Source organism: Antrostomus carolinensis, unplaced genomic scaffold (genome assembly GCF_000700745.2).
Source record: "Antrostomus carolinensis isolate BGI_N321 unplaced genomic scaffold, ASM70074v2 Scaffold49737, whole genome shotgun sequence".
NCBI classification, from domain to species: Eukaryota; Metazoa; Chordata; class Aves; order Caprimulgiformes; family Caprimulgidae; genus Antrostomus; species Antrostomus carolinensis.
The window spans coordinates 645-21319 of record NW_010326238.1 but is presented as its reverse complement, the minus strand read 5'-3'; the positions used below and the strand labels follow the sequence as shown (position 1 = coordinate 21319).

The 20675-nt window shown below is 35.7% G+C and overlaps 1 protein-coding gene across 1 annotated transcript; it reads right to left on the bottom strand.

The window, feature by feature from the left end:
* Positions 1-681: 681 nt before the first annotated feature.
* On the bottom strand, positions 682-20157 carry INTS13 (integrator complex subunit 13). The gene is made up of 16 exons (XM_010171503.2): positions 19933-20157; positions 18493-18567; positions 17494-17696; positions 17150-17230; positions 15467-15557; positions 13652-13780; positions 11914-11998; positions 9118-9207; positions 8041-8130; positions 6395-6573; positions 5420-5590; positions 4864-5018; positions 3666-3896; positions 2386-2525; positions 1565-1700; positions 682-721 (listed from the first exon to the last, which is right to left on the bottom strand). The coding sequence occupies exons 1-16, from the start codon at positions 20155-20157 to the stop codon at positions 682-684; spliced, it is 2121 nt and encodes a 706-aa protein (XP_010169805.1).
* Between the last annotated feature and the right edge of the window lie 518 nt (positions 20158-20675).

Genomic DNA, 20675 nt, shown 5'->3' with positions numbered 1-20675 from the left:
CAGGTGTGTCACAGGGCATATTTCATCAAAAAATAATTTAATGGTTAGCAAAAATTTTATTTTACTTTTGCTTACAAAGACTTAACTCCAGCAGAACAACCTGAAAGGCTTTGCTTTCTAAAGATAATTTCTAGTCAACTTTTAAAAGTCCTTAAACCAACAATTTTTATCTGTAAAGCCACTCACTCCCCCACCCCTTTCTTGAAAACCAAGACATTTTCTCAGTTCAGTGACTAGGTACTCAGTGTGCGGTCTTTTCCATAATTCTGGACTCCTGAGGAAGTTTCATATAAATAAAAGTATTCATGAACCAAAGTTAACAATATTATCAATTACTTGAATTTTTTTTAAACAGTCATCACTGATTTTGAGATATTAAAGTCCTTTCCCATAAGTATTGTTTAAACTCTAACATTTTTGACAACTTTATTTAATCCATGGTGGCATAGGTTTTCTTCATCCTAAAAACATGACTGTAAAATACTTTAGGACAGCTCCTATTTGCATATTATTTATTGTGATATGCAAATTTCATATTTCATAGCAAAAACAAGAATAGAAAAATGTAAAACCAATCCAAACAGAGCAATATAACTGTACTGAAACGGTACCAATATCAATTCCAGCATTAAATATTTTTGCATTTCGTCCAAGTTTTGTCCAAAGAAACAAAATTCATCATCACTGTCGGCCTGCTTTTCCATTTTCCGATGTTTCCATTCTGAAATGCAAGACAACAATTGGTAAGGCTTGTAATTGGAAATACAATCAACAGATTAAGAAAAAAAACAACCAATTTTTTTAATAAATAATGTTTTTTCTTCACTAATCATCCTGTTTCTCCCTGCCCCCAACATACATGATCTTATCTTCTCTTAATACATCCTTAAGCAGCAATCAGTACATAAAGGAAAGGTTTCTACAAAGAAACTTCCCAGCAACAACTGCAAAGAGCTAGCCATTATCAGCCTCACCAAAAAACAAAAGCCCATACTCATGTGACTACAGAAAATCTATTTCTAATATTTGAGCTTTAGCAGTTTGTTTCAAGGTCTTCTTTTTCATCCTTCTTGCACTGATCATTGACTACCACCATCTTATTTACTTAAGAGGAGGATGGTTTGGTATTTGAGTATATTTTGGTAGAACATGGACTATACCAACTTAACTACAGCATGAAATGAGATTAAACCACTCTATTATTGACAGATTTTTTATATCAGTTATTCCTTTGGAAGCTAAAGCAAGCACCAGACTGGCACAAGAAATCTCAACTTAGCCACCATTTAACCCCGCCACAGTTTAAGAGCTTCGCTGCAAAGCCAATCACCAAGGCACAGGAAAGACCATTTATCATCATTCAGTCCTGCTCAGCACACACACACACACAAACCAAAAAGCAAACACTAATGTAGCTCTCCAATACTGGGTGACAAAGGAATCTATCTATACATTTTAATCCTCAAAAGAGTAAGGAGTCTTAACACTGTAATGGAAGTATTCCTCCATACTGTGTATTGACTACTGCTAAGATATTTATAGTGATGCATTTACTGATACAAACCCATTTTCTTCTTTCAGATGTTGATATAGCTCAGCTTTATTGTTGACAGAGTTCAAACGACCAATAAATTCCTGGTGTTTCCTAGAGTTGGCGGTATTAATCCTGTTGCTCCATAAGGACAGCAAGGACATTGGCCCTAAATTTGCAAGTAAAGAGTTTAAGTTAATATATTTCTAAATTTGTAAACATTACATTATAAATGTTTAGAAGAAATTACAGATATATATAAACATATAAATATAAACATGCCTGTTTATATTTACTAGCCAGGAGACAGTGATTTCTGATACCTGTCCTCAAAGAGCATTTCTGACAGAGCAGCTCAACTAGCACCAGCAAAAATTTGTCCAACCCCCTGTCAACCCAACTGCCTTGGCAGGAGACCCACACAGTACCTCTTTTTACACAGACCTGTTCAGAGTAACGTATTTATCAAGAATTCCTCAACAATGAATCACAGAATCTTAGTGGTTGGAAAAGACCTCCAAGATCACCGAGTCCAGCTATCAACCTAACGCTACCAATTCCACCTCTAAACCATGGCCCTAAGCACCTCATCTACCTGTCTTTTAAATCCCCCCAGGGAAGGTAACTCCCCCCCTTCCCTGACCAGCCTGTTCCAATGCTCCAATCACAGAATCGTAGTGGCTGGAAAAGACCTTTAAGATCACTGGGTCTGACCATGAACCTAAGTATTTAATTAAAAATTCTCACTGACTTAGCCTTAACTCCAAGATTCACCTCATTACTTTTGAAAATACAGACTGATACAACAACTTCTATCTTAAAAGAGATAATCTGTTGCAATTCTTCTGGTTTACCTTTTGCCTTTTCAACTGTGGGCATTTCATCCATAGTAATAAGAGGCTTTTTGTTGGGTGGCTCAGGAGAATCAGGGGAATCTTTGATAACTTCAGCTTCTGCTAGTTCTTCTTTTTCTCGATCCAAAAGACCTTTTAACCTTTTTGAGAAGGAAGGAAAACAGTGAAGCAAAACATGCTGAGAGCAGCATATATGATTCTCGATACCATACACAACCCATATCATAAGAAAACTTCTTTTGACCCCTTGGAATGGGTAAAAAACCAGGGAAGACTATATCCAAACAAACCTCTGGATAAAGCCTTAAGTAGAGGGAAGGATCTTAAAATATAATTTCATTTAAGTTAGTTAGCAGTATTTATATTGTAGCTGAGACAGTTGATCATCCCACATTTTGAAAGAAAGGCTAAGTAACACTGAATATACAAAAATACCACACAATTTCCTATTATCTTTTCTACATTAATTCAGACCTATTCTATACCAAATCCCTTTTATGTCAGTCCCCATCTTTGTTCTACATGTGAAAGTAAAAGTAATTGCAGGAATGGATTTGATCATATACAAAAAGGCATGAAAGTCATCATCACGGTGACAATAATGTAGGTGATAAGGTCCTCTGAAAGGACCCTAGTATGCATAAAACATATGCAAATTAAGCTTACTACCATTAGGGGTTTTGATCTCTTTAGATTAGTAGTTTGAAAAACAGAAAGCAGAAGAAACTGACAGATGCTTACCACTCAGGTTACAGTAACAACATGAATTATAGACAGTAGCTCTATTGACAATCAATCTGGATGTTCAACTAAAGAGAAGAGCCTAACCAATCTGGACTGTTCATCAACCTGAACACTAAACTATCTACAGCTCAAGAGAAAATAACTGTCTGTGCCAAGTTTTTAGTCATGCTTTATATTTCTACAAAGTAGTTTGCTGATAGGTGGTGTGGTTACGATAAAATTCAACAGCAGTGACTCCTCAAGCTGCAAAGCCCTCCTAAGTGGTTAACAACTCATCCAAGAAACATACTGCTTGGAAAGTATGTTAATTTGAAAAGTTTGATAAGCAGGCACCATAGTAAGATGCCCATTTCGCAAGGCTGGTAATGGTGACTGATCCAAAAAACCTTGGGATCCACACTGGTTAAGCCAAGGTTACAAGCATGAACACATCAAATTGAAACCTCCAACTGTTTCACAGCAACTCCTCTCTCCTTTGAGGTAAGGTAGGACAAAAATTATTATGCAACAGTTTTATTTCACTTTAGAAAATTTACCTTTCTGATTCTTGCCATGGCTTATCGGATTCATAGTCTTTGCCCAATTTCTCCGACTTGTCTTCTTTGTCTTCTCTCTTTCTACCTCGTTTCTTGCGCTCCTCCTCTTCTGGGGGCTTGCTCCTGCAAGCCATCAAACATTCCAAGACTCGCTGGTGTTTATCAGAGTTGTTTATGTGCGCCCGTACAAGAGTTTCCAATTCATTCCACATAATCCGGTACTGTTCATCTCTAAGCAAGGGCAGAAAAACCGTATTACATATGGGATTACTTAGATCATTAAATCATTGATTAAATTAAAGTTAAAAACAGACCTGAAGAAACAGCCCCCCCCCAAAACCAAGAGTAACTCTGAACAGATTCTCTGTACTGGAGGTCTATCCACCTGGGATTACTCAATCCTTGCAATCTCAAACCACATTGCATGTAACATTTCCCAATTAACATCCAAACACTTAAGTTTAAATTGTCCACTGAAATCAAATTCTTAACTTCCACAGGTCACTTCTGAACACTCTCAGGTGTTTGCTAACTATGCAATGTTAGGATATGCAGAGGGCCACTCATGTACTGACATGCCAATTAATTTACTATTTAATGATCTGGATAAAAAAAAAAATTCAGAAAGTACCATGCTACTGTAAGTAACTTCCAGTCATGTGGGCAATCTTCTGTAGCTGAATTTCTCCTCAGCTAATTATTGGAAATAAAATGCACACACCACAATAATTGAGATATCAAGATATTCTACGCTTGCTTTAAATGAGTAGCCCATATTTTACAGAACTGTTTCAAAAGGATTTGACTATTCTAATATAATACAATTTTAAAACATTTGTTCATTTATAATGCTTAAGTTTCCCATTTTATTAATTTCAAATTATTCCACTTTGTCTGTCCCAGCTTCTATCAATCTCTTACCTTTCTTGATGGCTATCTTTGCTTTCATATTTTTTAACATACTCACAACTGTTGGGTAGTAAAATCATGGGGTTTTTTTTTCTAACATACAGCAATACCACTACTATGATAGCCCCTAAATAAGGCACGCCAAGTATTCACAGCATTTGTTTTGCATACGTACAGCATTTAGTTTACTACAGATTATCTTTGTCCAAATTTTTAAAATTTAGTGTGAAAACAACATCAATACAATATTTCTGAAAAAGACCAACATCAATAAAGACATGCATGTAACCTTTTTGGACCCTTTCCTCTGGTACCAACTGTTGAAATTGGCAGCGGATCGTTTTTTCTCTCCATGTCTACCAAATTGTATATTGTTTTTTGACAATTCAGAACATCCTCATCAGTCATTGCTTCTTTTACGATCACACTGGCTAATGGCACTACCTGTAAGACAAAACAAAAGTCAACAACCAGAAAATCTGTGTATGTTGCAGGAAAGAAACGGGAAGAAAGAAGTCAAAGGCAGTGGAACCATGAAACAACACACAACAAAAACAACCCCCCTCTTATCCTCAATTTAGTAATAACTCTGAGCAGGTACAAGCAGATGTGTGTTTTCTTCACCCAGCAGCACTGTAGCTGTCAGGTTCAACTATTCCATCCTATTTAGATGGCATTCCAATAATCTATTAACATTACATACAGAGTACTTCAGTGAAAATAAAGCTGAAAATGAACTGATTTTGTGGTGATTTTATCATAAAATAGAGTTAATATTTCATGTAGTGGCAAGGTGAAACTTAATCTAGAAGAGAATAAAAGGTTACAAATCCCAGGTTACTTACAGCTTGCATGTTGAAGATAGTAGTCTGAGAAATAATCATAGGCCAGTAACGAGTATGTTTCTCTAACTGATCTTTTGCACGTTCCAATGGAATTTCAAGACTGCCATCGATCTTATATCTGGGCTCTAGAAAAGGAGTTAATCGGTTTTCCCTCATAAATTCACCAAAATCCTAATGATAACCAAATAAGATACAATTAGGCATTTCTCTAACAAAGTAACTTTCACTGAATGGGCGAAACAGTATAGTCTTGCTTATCTGTGTATCATCCCCACCACTAAAGCTGACCCTAACAATCAGAGCCCTGCTTAGAGCCTTCACATGTATGTTACTCAGGGTGAACACAAAAACAGTTCTATAAAAATATGGCTTAAAAACTGATGCTAAGTTTTTAATGAGGAGGTCTTCTGGATCTGCAAGATATTTCATGTACACTAAGAGTTTCATTATGTTTTTCTAGAAGCCACTTCTGCTTGTTCACAACGGATACGAAGGATGTGTTGAAAAAAAAAAAAGGGAAAAAAAATAAAAATGAATGCCAGCCAATAGTCTGCTCCATATGCGTGGCTCAAAGCTGACAACTTCATCTTTTCTGTTTATTGTACAAACCACTCACATGGAATCTACTCTTCTGAAAATAAGCAGGATATAGTCCTATGTGTACCCAGCCCACAGAAAAATCTTGCCAAGATAAATGTTATTCTAGAATCAGAACAAACTTTAAATGCTGGTAGTGCATAAGGAGGCAAGTACTTCCTTGACATGGAAAGGATTCTATGAAGCATGCATAACAGTAAGTAGATGTACTACTTGGTACTAAGTATGTATCAGCAGTACAAAGAAAAACAGGTTCACCATGCGATCCATTCCAGTTCTCCAGAAAAAGTACTATTTCTTCTACACATCCATTGCAGGGCATCTCTTGTCATCTGAGATAAGCAACAACTTAAAAGGAAATAAATAAATAAATCTTACTGTAATCCGGTAGTCAGTGACTCTTCCACCACACCCTTCACTAATTGATGGGGGATCTTCTAGAATTGATCGTGAGCTGCTTAATACATGCAGAAAAATTTCTCCTCCATGACTGCTGAGCATGTGACTAATTACTTTAGAGCCAGACTTGCGCGGCTGCTCCAACAAAACAGAACGACCTGTTGGAAATGAGACTGGTTCCATTAGTTACTGTGTGCTGCGATTTTAAATTAAAACCTACACAGTACAGGTTTGTACCTAGCCAGTAAAACTCTAAACCCATTTAAGTTGTGTTTCCACCTAGCTGTTTCTTGTTCAGCTATCTCCTTTAAGTATTTACCCCATGCCTTTACACAGAACATAGTGTCATATGCTCTTAAATTTCACACAGGAAGATCAAAAAGCCTCTTCTCCTGGACCAAGCACTCACTCTCTGTAGGACATTATTCTGAGGAAAACCACCTATTTCTAAGAGATTAAAATGGTATATTGTGGGAGGGCAGTTTGCTGGTTTTAAGTATTACAGATGATGTTGTATAATAAACTTACTTGGCCCTACTGCAGAAACTCTCCCATTAAAAGCAACTTATAAAAAGTAACAAAATAACCTACTTGAGTATAAAGGTATCAGTTGATACTATTTGGTAATACTTAAAATGGAGACCGTTTTTCAGACAGAGAAATAAAACTGCCTTTGTCTTATTTCCAGTAAAATACACTAAGCATAAAAGGACACATTCTCCAAGTTAAGTTTTTTGTTATGAGGAAGCAAAACCAGAAGATCAGAAAAGAGTGGTTCTCTGAAATATACTATTAATTTGGCTATAATAATTTTTATTAAAGTATTTTTTCAGTACAGAATCTTTAGAGAAAAATATATTAAAATATAGTGTTTACAAGGACACTGCGCATTTATTTAGATATTCAAATGACTTAACTGAAGAAAACATCCCATTAAAAGGATGTTTGTCATGCAATTTTGTTGGTACACCATAAAAATGTAATTAACATTGACTACATATTACTTGTTTGGCCTTGGCTTACCTTTTTAAGACGTATTTAAATGGCAACCTCTTATGACAATGGGCAAGATCTTGCAGATAAGCAAAAGCTAACTAAATCTAACCTACTTCTTTGACTGATCCCAGTACACATAGGTACGCCTGCTTCAATTGACCAATATACTCAGGTGCTCACAACCCAGCTAAAAGAGCTTTCTGAGGCTGCCCAGCACCTGCTATAAGGCAGGCACAGACATAAGTTGCTAATATTTTGCAAGTCAGAGTAAGCACTGTGATCAAGTGCACTACCACATAATAAAAGCAGTGTTTCCTACTAAAACTGGATAAAGTAAAAAGTACTCTACATCTGGATTCAGAAAAGAACTCCCAGAATTCAATGCTTGCTCCTTCTTTACATCTTTTCTCCCATCTTCAACTTTCAAACCACATTTCATTTGCCTTTGAATATATTTAACAGCTTTCTTCTCTTATTTATGACATGTTAAAATAAAGTTGACATTTTTACAGCATATAGACATTTACTGCTATACAAACCAAATGTAGTAAGTGCTCTGTTCACAATTGTGTGGTTTCACTCCACATTAACAATTAAAACATTAAATAATTAACCAAAGACAAATTTACCATTAAGGAGAAAGTTAGTAAGGCATGAAGAAGGTCTGCTATTTACATCTACTGGTGAAATTCTGTATGCTCCAGTACAATAGTGTAATTCTGAAAAATAAATGCGGAGAAAAGTTGAGAGTGTAGTTCTACACACAGAAAAGATGTCCCACAAAATAAAATAAAGGAAGGAGAGGGGGCTTATCCACAATCAGGAGAACTAAAAATTCTAGATGTCTCTTGATCTAAAAGTCTGCTCCTTTCATCACCTCATCACAATCATTCCAGCACCCTCAATTCCAAGAACCTAATACATTCCCAAGCCCTGTTTCCAGCAGGACCTCCAGTCCTCCTTATCTCCTGAACTATTTCACTGTAAAGTTAACATCCTCTTATTTCTCTTATCTATATTTTTGACCTGCTGGCTCAAAGAGTCAACATATCTTTCTGATAAGTCTATGATCTGAATGGCCAGGTGGTTATGTTACCCCAAATCTTCCCTTTCTCTCCTTTGCTCAGATTTGGGTAGAGACCTCTCCCTTACGCAGATCTGAAAGTTAATATAGAAGGACTAGTCTACTGATAGTATCACTACACACATTTAATTTCCTTACAAAGCTTTTTACTTAGCACTCTAAAGATAACACTAAAGATAGTACTTTGATTCACGCCCTCCTCCCTCAAACACGAATTAAAACCAAAAAAGATACCGTGTCTCACAGCTGCTATGGTAAAACACCACCACTGTGGAACTGCCAAGGTATACTTGGCCCTGCAGGACAGGCAAATAATTACTGAATATTTTAGTCAAAGAACAGCTTAATGATACTTAAGAGTAGATTAAAAAAAGCCACCAAGACAAACATTACTACCCCCCCCGCCACTTACACAAATCACTGATTAGCCAAGATCAGAAGAGCATTGTATGACCATTAGTAAAGCAGGGTGCAGCCAGCACTAAGTTTTATAGAGCAAAAAGTAAAACCAGCATTAACAAGAAGCAAACTGCCTCCTTGTTCAGATTCTTATCAGTGTAGGGGTAGAACAGCGTTCAACCCAAGTTAGAATACCAGTTTTGTAAGACACCATGTTACCTACCCACACTGTTTGTTCGAGGAGTACACCATTTCAATGTTACAGTTTCTTTAAATGTGCCTTCTCTGCTATTGCCACCTACGTGATTATCACCTGCAATATAAAATCAGAAAAAGTGTGTCGTAACATGATCAACCACATCTTTATTACAGCAAAAAACTCCACACTAAGGTAAAAAATATTTATAAATTTAATATGTACAAATACAAAATGTAATCTAATTTTTAAAAGTCAGATATCTAACCTAAGAAAAGAGTTATTAGCAGTGGCAACTGAAAAAATGACCTTTTAAAATCAGCAGCTGGTGCATATATTTAGAAAAACAATTCAGCAAACAAAATACTGTAGCTCCAGAGAAAGTTCCATAGGTTTGATTCAACATTTACAAAGTTATAGATATTTTTTGTTTTACCTAGAACAGATAATTTTTTTTATTTTAAAATGCCTAGGACTTTAAGACAAAATCTTCTTTAGTTTTCCACACAGAAATCAAAACCTTTAACAAATGTTAAAGCTGATCATTTCTCACACGTATTATATCCTAAAGTCAAAATAAATTGATCTAAAGGCACGTATGACATGGGCTTTTTGGCAAAAGAAGTACTTGGTCTCATCATCCAGTATTTTTGCTATGTCAGATTCAATTTGAACGTCTCTCAACATTACTGGCCCTAGATGTTTTATCACTAAAATACTTTCATACAACATCTCACTGATAACTGGTCTGTCCAAAACCACCCAAAGGCATTAAAACAGACATTATCAATACTCCTTAATACATTAAACTACATTTCTACTAATGAGTTTTCCCAATCTTTATGATCTTTGACTCACATTATCTCAGGAAAGAATTAACTGAGTTTTGCATGAAGTTTCAGAATTACAGGAGCATAGTCACTTAATATGCTTGAATCCACAGTAATTGGGAAGAATTAAGACACATACATTAACATGCAACATTGTATGTAATATGTCAGGGTTTACTTTAATCTTTCATGTAAGAAGTTTTCCTTTATTTCATATCAAAGATTCTTACTCACAAAAGATTTGTTTGATTCATTTATTAATCATGCAGGTAACTTGCAAAAGTTGATTTATTTTTTTTTCCCCAGATAAAATAACTGGAATCATTTAGAAGGTCTCTCAGAATACCTAAAGGCCAAACTTATTTAATCTAAAAATTCTCTAGCAGCATTTCACAGAAATAAGATCAGTGTAACTGAATCCCTGCTTTCCTAGTACCAGAGCTATTACAGCTGAAAAATCTATTTAAAAGTAAATGAAAGAAACCAAAATTTACAGGATCTAAACCCGGACTTTTTCTCTCAAAGTTCTAATGGAAAAAATGTGAAGAGGCACTGCAGCTGGAGTTTCCTTCTGGTTTTTACTAGCAGACTTATTCCTTGAGCCAACAGGTATTGCAAAACTATTTCTGAGCCCTTACAATAAAGCTCTGTGCTTTCAACATGGTAACCCAAGTTCAGGTGAGGCTGAATTCAGTACTGTTACATCCTATTCTTTTTCCTCAACCTTTAATCATACACTCCACTAAAATATGGAGCACAGTACTTATAGATAATGAGGAGTTACCTCCTTTTCCTCAAACTAATGGTAATCCCCTTAAGAGGTAAAAAAAAATAATCACCAGCTCCCCAAAATGGCTACTGATGGACCATATGATTTCAAACTTCACAAGAGAAATATCCACTCTTCGTTAAAAAACTCTGACATAACTCATTTGATAAATTCTTCACTCCTTTGAAGTTAAACCACTATCAACTTCCTAGTATGCTTTAAAACTATATAATAGAGTTTTGGACAATAAAACAAGTATCTACAGCCTATATCTAAATACACGTATTCTACACACACAGTGAATCACACTAAGCTTTTAATGGTACTAAATCATTATCAGAAGTTATAACCAGTGTAGTAAGAGAAAACAAAGCATATACAAGCCTTTAAAAGCTTCAAATAAGACTTCAGCAATGAAAAGGCACACAGTCCAAGTATTCCACAACACACTGGCAACAGGCTGAGGTTTGGTTGGTGGTTTGTTTTTTTTTTTTTTTCCACTGCTTAGCTTTGCTTTTCATTGTACTAATACAGAAATTTTTAGTGTGATTTATTAATAAAATTTTACATCCTGAATAAAATAGTTTTGCATAAGGCTTACTGTTGTGTTTTTCTAACCTCAATTAAGTAGAGTTATTAAAAATTCACCTCAGAGGAATACTAGGTAATGATTTCAAATTTACAAAAAGGATGGTAGGTTATTTCAAATACAACAAGAAAGCTCAAAAGCCAAATAACTACTGTCTTTCCCAAAGCCATTACTGTCATAAAGAGGCCTATGGGATGTAAGTGATGTCAATTATTATTACTTAACAGACAGATTAAAGGTTCAATTGTGCAAAGAATAGTTTTCCACAAATACCCACAAGAGGTACCTTTTTTGTAAAATTACTGCACATCTGCCCTTGTGTACTTTTTATATCTCTGAAAGTTGACACGCCCCTCAAATCTCACACAAACATCCTGAACGTATGTGTAACCTTGTCTGAGAAATTTGAGCTGGTTTTCTCCATTGTTATATCCTTATTACTATATTAAAATATGCCGGTAATGAGTAAAACTCCAATGCCAACACTACAAATCAAGTTCTTGGGTTGTAAGCAGTAACTTAAAATATGCTAATCATGCCTGAAATTTATATCAACTTGAAGCCCAGAACCTTGCTTTGTGAATACATCCAGTAGGCTGATCAAAAGCCACTTTCAGGGGACTGTTCCTACTTACCACTCTTTAAAAAGTCAACATGTGCCTCTTTGTGATGAAGAAGTTCCACATCGTAGTTGGCTGATGTGTTAGCATGTTGTTCTTCCTTTAAAAGAGAAAGGTAAAAAGAATAAACGTAGTTAATTTTATTTAGAGGTGACTGTTTTTATATAAATGAATGATTCTACATTTACCTTTCACTCCAGAAGAAAACAAAAAGTCTCCAAAGTACATCAGACAACAACGGGATTGCAATGTTGAAGAAACTGTTTGCTTCTGACCTGTTTAAAGATGCAGCCATCTGCTTTTCCTCTTTTTTTTTTTTCCTTTCTTGAAACCTTATGGTTTCCTCTTTACACAAATGTCATAACAGCATGCATAGTGTAAAATATAGGTAAAAAATAGGCTTAACTACTTTTGTTTAAATTACTGAAGTCAAGGAAGCCTACGACTTATTGAATACCACCAGCAGTTACAAATGGTCACTGCATAACAGATTGGCAATTACTTTCCATGACTGAAAATCTCAAGAATCCAAACAAAAAAAACCCCATATTTGGAACTTACCATTTTCTTGCACTTAAGATATATAAAAAGGGTACTTGAAGCTGCAAGTTTATAATTAAAGAATAGATGTTTGTAAAGAGGACACTGCATCTTTAAACAACTGCAGAGGACTAGCAAAAACAGAACAGTAACCTTGGTAATTTATTCCAAGTTAAAAAAAAAAAAGAAAAAAGAAAAAAACACCACAGAACCCAACATTGTCTATTTCTATAAGGACAAAGGCAGAAGGGAGAGGCATACCAGCAGCACACAGGTCAGAAAGTTACAGACAAGGTATTTGCAAACTTAAGTCACATTTATGTAATGACCCATGCCAAAGCTTCATTAAAGCTGTAAAAACAATTTTTAATTTCATGTTTTAGCTTATAAAATCCAGACAATACTGCTATCTTTCAAAGATCCAAGTAATGACTGACAGTATTAGAACGTGATGAAGTTTTTAATCAGAAAAGTTAATCTGCCCCTGCCCTTTTTGTCTGTTTAAATACTGACACTTCTGTTTCCATTGTCTCTTGCTGCCGGTTCAGAAAATTACTGGAAACTTAACACTTGAAATTCTTAATTGCACTGATTTCCCTCCCAGTAGCAATAAACATATTAAAAAATAGGGACATAAACAGCTCTGAACAGATGATGTTTAATTTAGTATCTAGATCTAGATACATCCCCTGTCCTCCTGTTTCTGTTCTATAGACCCTCAAACTGGAAAACCTACTGGAAAACTTTCAGTCAAAAATAAGCTATTAGTTACAAACACCTTTATGTTGGGTGGGCGTGATAATGAAACAGAGGAAAAAGAGACTCACTATGCCACTATAATGCACAGGGGTCAAGAATATCTAACACAACTAGAAAAAGACAAAAGAATCACAGACAAAGTAATCTGAGGTAAATGACGTTGTATTTATATAAAATAACACAAGCAACTAAAATAACACTTGTATTGCTACATCAAGAATTGAGACTCAGCAATACAACATTTGTTCTGTGATCCTTCTTTATTTTTTTTCCCCTTTATTTTTACTAACCTGGTCACAGACATTGAATGTGGGCTAATAAAAAAAACAAAACAGAAAATATGATATGGAGAGAAAAACAATGTAAAAATTCAATTAAAATAAACATTAAAAATTTTCAAACAAATTTAGAAGTGATGCAGCTAGTTAACACAAAGCTATACACACAATATTACCTTCATAGGAATGTTAGTTATTGTGGTTGAAGCCAGATCAAAGTGCTGTTGTACCAAAACATTCATTTTTGTAGCCAGATGCCGTCCCGCACGGACACTGTGCACTTCACTGGTTAAAACAGGTGAAAGCTAAAACACAGTATATAGTAGTAATGAATTAGGCTCCATGTAACATATTTCATTTGAAATTCTAAAATAAACACATTTATATTGCTAAATTCAACTGGGAGTAAAGCTACAACCCAAAAAACCCCACCTCACAGGAAACTAAGAAGGAAGAAGCAAATACTATTTCTTATTCAAAATTTAGCAGGTTATGTCAGTTGTTATAGTAGCAGTTGCTACAAATTGTCAAAAAATTAGAAGCGTGCTAAAAGACTTAAGCCATTAATTGTTAATAGAAAGAATCAGTACCACAACATGGGGAAAAAAATCCTCTTAAGAGCAGTTCTGGGCCTAGTCTTTTGCTCTTATCGGCTGAGTAACGGGAACAAAGTAATTTTTATAGTGCTACCTATAAGCATGTCACACAAACACAAGGGAAACAAACATAAGCCATAAGCTGCATTTGATTTTTCACTTGCCAGCGAGGACATTGATTTTAGACTTCTGAAGAAAAAAAAAAAAAAAAAAAAAAAAGAAAAACCCTGAAAAACAATCCAGTGATAAAGACGACTTACAAAGGAAAGTATCAGCCAATTTCGTCTGTTCACTTTTTTTTGCACAACTATGAAAGTTTTGTAGAAAAGAATCTCAAAGGTAGCTATGACAGTCCTTTATATTTACAAAATAATACACAGTATTAGGTGCTTTTTTATGTTAAGAACGTTTTTTCTTACATCTTTTCTCTTTCTTACATGCAGCACATTAAAATACTGAGCAGTTCAGACTCAAGAGTAGAATATATTTCAAAATATTTTGCACGTACTTGGTTTCAAACAGCCACCACTAAACATACAGGTCCACAGAGCTCATGTGTTGTCGTTACTGGACAAGTGAGATGTTAATATACAAAACAGTTCCTTATATACAACCTTTCACCTTTTTGCTACATAACCTTTAAAAGTACTTTGAACTTCAAACATGTTCTCCATTCCAACAATAGATTGCCCTTTCATTTGGAAGCAGATAGGTTTTCCAATTATTTGAATTTAAAAGGCATTCTGTTTGCTAGCATTGGAACAGCAGAACTTACATAAAAGCCCATTTTGGGTACATGAGAAAACAATTCAACCAAAAATGCTGGTGTCCGCTTTGCTTTCTTGGCTTGTAATCTTCATGTATCTATGGCATCCTCTTTTTCATTTCATTACTTAAATTCCTTGCAGTAGTAATTCATGATTCTTTTTTTTTTTGTGAAATAAGCCCATTCATGTCATAGAATGACACAGTCTTGGGTTTGATGGGGGGTTCTTTTCAGAAGGAAATGGACATTTAGGAACCTAATGGGAAGCCATCAGCTACTTGGTTTGTTGAACAGGTTAGCTGAGTAACTTTCCTGCTATTCCAGCACAGGCAGCCAGCTACAAGTTTTGTTTTCCCAAACACCTGTTACTGAATGATGTGGCTATTGTTCAGCACTGCCTTCTGTGTTATCCACACTAACACACGAGCACTTTTAGCCTTTTTGGTTGTACTTCGGGCAATAGGCAGACTGTCAGCTTTTCAAAGAATTACCAGCTGTACTTTTTCCTCCACCTTACCAGAGACCAGAGGCTCAAAACGTTATTGCTGAACACTTTATCTGTACTGTCTACTTTGAGTTTGACATGGCTCCTAATCCTTGGATAAGTTTTCTCATTTTTGGCTCCTTACCTCTTTTTTAGGACGATCTGAAACAAGGCTGTCTTCACCAACTGGGTAAGTGTGGATTAAGACCAATTCACATTTCTGAATCTGCATCAGACTTAAAAATAAAAACATTTTATTTAGCCTACAGTGTGGCAGACTATCTCCTAGAAATCAGACCAGTTCTCCCAAGATACATCTGATTTACAGAACACAGAATCATAAAAATGTATTATACTGTTTCTGAAAGCATTCTGTAGAAACTAGGTTATATTAATGATTTTCAAAAGCACATACATCAAAATACATTTTTATCATAATAAAAAATATATATACCATTTTAGCTCTGCAGGTGCTATAGCACTGTGTTTCTTTTTGGACGTATCAATGGAATGGATCCTCAACTGATGTAATCTGTTCAACGTTATTCAACTGAAAACTGACACTACAGAAGATCCCTGTCTCCAAGTGTCTGTGCAGGTAATAAGGAGATTCCAGTGAAGATAAAAAGAATGACCCAAATAACATGCTCATCTCCTAATGTGGCTGGAAATTGGAGAGATCAAGACAATGTTCCACATTTCTACCTACAGGAATGTATGAGAACCACTTTTCTGTCTTTACAGTGGACTTAGAATCTGATTCCCTGGGGCAGTATCCTTTAAACACACATGAAACTGCAATTGTAGCAGGTAAATATGGGAGTCTCTTGCTTCTGTTATTTAGGTGCCTGAGGAGCAACCAAGAATCAACCTACTATATACTCTAGGAGGCAATACGCAGTCCCTGGGACAAACAGTTCACTGTTTAATTAGACAAAACATACGGTGGAAAAATGACTTCTCAGAGGAGATGCAACCTGTATTTCAAGAGATTCCTTTATCTCAAGGGAAGTGTCAGGCAACAATAACTTAGAAATTAAAAACTAGTTTTAATGAAGTTAGATATTTTAGTTGAAGACAGACAAATGTAAAATTAATGTAGTGTTATAGAGAAAAAATGCAGCAGTTACATTACTGATTACGAATATACAGTATATAAACAAGGCATGTGTGGCACAGTTACATGTCTCATTTTTAGATTTAGTCTCATAGATTTAGATTAGGTATTAGGAAGAAATTATTTATTATGAAGGTGGTCAGACACTGGCACAGGTTGCCCAGAGAAGCTGTGGATGCTCCTCCCTGGAAGTGTTAAAGGCCAGGTTGGATGAGTCTTTTTGAGCAACCTGGTCGAGTGGAAGGTGTCCCTGCTGATGGCAGGGGGGTTGGAACTGGATGATCTTTAAGGTCCCTTCCAACCCAAACCATTCTATGATACTGTGCAAGAAGGGGGAACGGGCAGCTTCTGCGCACACCAGCGTTTGCAGCAGCACAGTGCATCACTAAGGCAAACTTGTCTCCTCCGGAGCAAGCTGGGGCTCTCCAAACCCACACCATTCTATGATTTTGGAGCAAGATGTAGAAGATAACCTGAACAGAAATACTGTCCTATGAGGATAAAGGATGATACTGAAAAGCTAATGATTATACACCAGCTCTAAGTCAACAATATCACGCTTTAGCACCTGCTATTTCACAGAAGGATTCATTCAAACATTTCAGAGTAAGTTTTACGTGACAAAAATACATTCATGTTTCATAGAGGATATAAAAGAATAGTATACACTTATAGAGTAAGAGAAACTACATTTGTAAAAAGCATACTCACTGATCCGAATTAGCTGCAAGCTTGTTATGCTCATGAATGGTTTCCTGAACACAATCCTCAAGCATCCGAACATGACTGTCACTAGAAAGAAATTTTACACTTCTTTGTAATGCAGGATAATCAAGCCACTAAATGCTCTCCTCTATCAAGTGGGAAATTCTTGGTTTGTTACTGTAATAGATCTCCATAAATAAAACTTTTAACAAGGCAAGAAATGACCTAATGAAGAACCTAAAAAAGCCAGCTACTTAGGGCACTAACTCACAACAATCAATGAACCACTTCTAAAAATGTATGAAATAGCTTTTTATTTTTAAGTGGTAGAAGCACATTATCATACATACCTTTTTGCATTAGTAATACAGATTATTCTTCCTCTGTTTCCAACACGTTCTGCATTCTCCATGAGTGTGGTTCGAGCCTCATGCTGGTATTCTGTGATTTTGCAGAGTGCTTCCACTGCTGCAACCAGACCATGAAGGATGCTGCAGCACTCTGGATCTTCCCGAGGATTAGGTGGCCCAACAGCTGCTAGTGCTGCCATCAACTAGTTAAAAAGGAATTATTATTGCAAATTACTTTCCAGCCATTTGTTAAAATGATTAGTTAAGAGAAAAGTCATCACTGTAACTTATTTCACATGCCAATTAATATTGTTGGGAGAAAACCAAGCAGAGCTATTAAGGACCATTATATGCTCCCAGCCTTGTGGAAAACATTTGGCACTAAATTATCCTTTGCAATTCATTTAATAATTGTTACTAAACCTTGAGAATATAATATTCTCATCTATTACAGAAAAATACCTGGCTATAAGAGCAAGTTACATCCAAGACTTGAAAGAAATTCTACCTTTATCAGTTGCCATCTGCTTTTATTTTCTGAGAATGTGGACATTCAGTTCCTCCCCAAAGTAAATTTTTCAGAGGACAAGAAAACATTCAGTATGAAACAAAATGAGAGCAAAGACTGCATTTTTTTCCCCACAGTTTATTTGCCTTTCATGCAAATGTAAAAAAAAAAAACCCACACCAAATCTGAAATTCAAGAAGTATCACCAAATTACAGAAGAAATACATAGGCAATTTGTTAATAACATTTATTTTAACATATAACTCCATCCTGAAAGCTACTTGATCCTTTCTAAATTATGTAGATCTGCCTATAGAACAGTTCAGCCTTACAGGCTACTTCTTAATATTCTGTTGTGCAATAATTTCAGACCAGATTCACCAACATTTTAATTAACCAAAGTTTTTTCATAATGAACATAGCAAGGAGCTGCTATTTATTCCACAATTAAACTACAATTACAAAACAAAAAGAACAGTTACAAGGCATACCTCCTGCAAGTTCTGATCTTCTTGAGTCCACGAATTCAAGACATGAGCCCCGGAATCACTCACAATGAAATTCACCTAAAAGGATCAAGAAAACCACAGCCATGGTAACAGCCAATCACACAGGTAACAGCCACTATGGCTACTTCCCCACATCACAGCAAGTGTGATTTACAGCTCTCTCTCCTTGTACTCTGGAAATGCATGCAATGACAAGCCAAACTAAAAACAAGACAACAAAACCACAAAAAGCATCCTTTCCTGCTACATTCAGTTACCCCTTTAGCAACATTATGATTAACAGCTTCATACTCTATATTTTAAAGCCACTAAATCTCTACACCAAATCAGCATTGCAAGATATTATTAAGTATTTTAATAATTAATATTTTCAGTATAATAGCTACAAAATAGATTCTAATACTGTAATAATGCAGATGAGTCTCCAAAGACCGTCACAGTAGATCACAAGGGTAAATAGCAAGTTTTAGCAACTACAACATAACCAAATACGTTCTAAAGATGACAAAATCTCAAGGGGAAGCACACCTTCCACCTCAATTTTAGTCTCTCACACCACACAAGCTCCAGTTCAGTCACCTGATTCAAATCCATGAAGCATACACTTGATATAATCCCATAATGGAACTGAACTGTATATTAAATGCTCTAATCTAGAGTTTAAATGCAGCACTTGTTGTCTGGGAACCAGGACACACAATCCATCAGGGCAATGTGGCTGACATGCATCACATCACTGAACTACCAGCCATGTCTGTTAGTACCCAGCCTCTGCCTCAGCTGCTCCCTGGCACAGCCAGGATCCCACCATCACTACTTCGTACCAGCATCACTGTCACAAGGTGGCTGAACTTCCATGGATTTAAGTAACTAACCCTCAGGACATTGCACAATGGTTTACTCAATAATGAGAAAAGATTCAAAAAAACCCAGGGATTAGTTACCTGAACTTTTGATACAGAACCCACCAGGCATTTGTTTTTCAAACTGGTAGCTTCAGGGAGATCCTATCTCTTCCTAAAGCCCAGAATTCCTTCAAATTTGGCCTCAAAAACCTTAAGAAGTGCTACCAAGTGTGTTTAGAAACAAAATTTAATTTGAAGCAATAAACTCACAGCTCAGGAAAACACAACAATAAATCTGTAAGTTACCTTAAAGCACCTCTCCATGTTTTTGCACTGAGTTACAAAGTGACATTAGGACAATGAAAAGTCCCAAAAATAAATATGTAATGGGATTCATTAACTACTCAAACCAATTTAAATAGCTAGAAAGTGTATCAGCAGCACAAAGAAATTTCTATATAATAAATTATATTTGATCTTTTAATCTAACCAACAGCTAATGACATTAAGACTTCATTACAGTAGGAAAATATCCCTTACACTATCCAGTATCACATGCAGTATGGTTAGAACTTACCAGTTTCTTGAAAGGAAAAATATCATACATGATCCTACAGTACTCCATGGATGATTCCACTGAGCAGGTCCATAGCGATTTTGATATGGGTGCTAGAGGTATAATGCCTTGGGTCCTGTTCTTTACTAACATATCGAATTCCACATGTTGTCTGCAGGACTCTGCCATATACGGGCAGTGATCCACAACAAACACAGTTTTATGAGACTCAGAAAAGATTCTCATTTTCTTCCTAAAATAAACAAATACCAAAATCAGAAAAAAATTGGACAAGGCAAAAAAAAAAAAAAAAAAAAAAGAATCACATCACAAGATGTCTGTGCAGTTTCTGTAGGATGAAGTTATCTTAATAGAATATGCACGTTTTAAAGAGGTGACCTCTTATAGTGTTTAGATTACATGTTGCACACATTAGCTCCTACAAAACTGTTAAGCTTTTAAAAAAAATTAAAATTTTCCCATTTTAAGAATTTGTCTACATGGAGATGAATATTCTCTAGAACTCTTGTTATATTTAGTATACTAAATTTCTAATCAGAAGAAACTATTTTTTCTCAGGAGGAAAAGTCATACTTCTGAAAGCCAAACTCTTCTAGCTATACTGTTGAAAAGACAAGGACGCACAGCGTTACCCTCCCCCACTTTTCTGACTAAAATAAGCTTTTACCAAAAAAAAAGCAGAGAAACTGCTTCCCACTTAAAGTTTATTTCCTAAGATAAGCACATGAAAAAAAAATTATTTA

Coding starts and splice junctions, on each gene's coding strand:
- INTS13 (XM_010171503.2), bottom strand. CDS start 20,157: ATGAGAATCTTTTCTGAGTCTCATAAAACTGTGTTTGTTGTGGATCAC. Junction 17,231..17,493: donor TGTATTACTAATGCAAAAAG/GTATGTATGATA, acceptor ATTTCTTTCTAG/TGACAGTCATGTTCGGATGC. Junction 3,897..4,863: donor AGAGGAAAGGGTCCAAAAAG/GTTACATGCATG, acceptor GCCCTTGCTTAG/AGATGAACAGTACCGGATTA.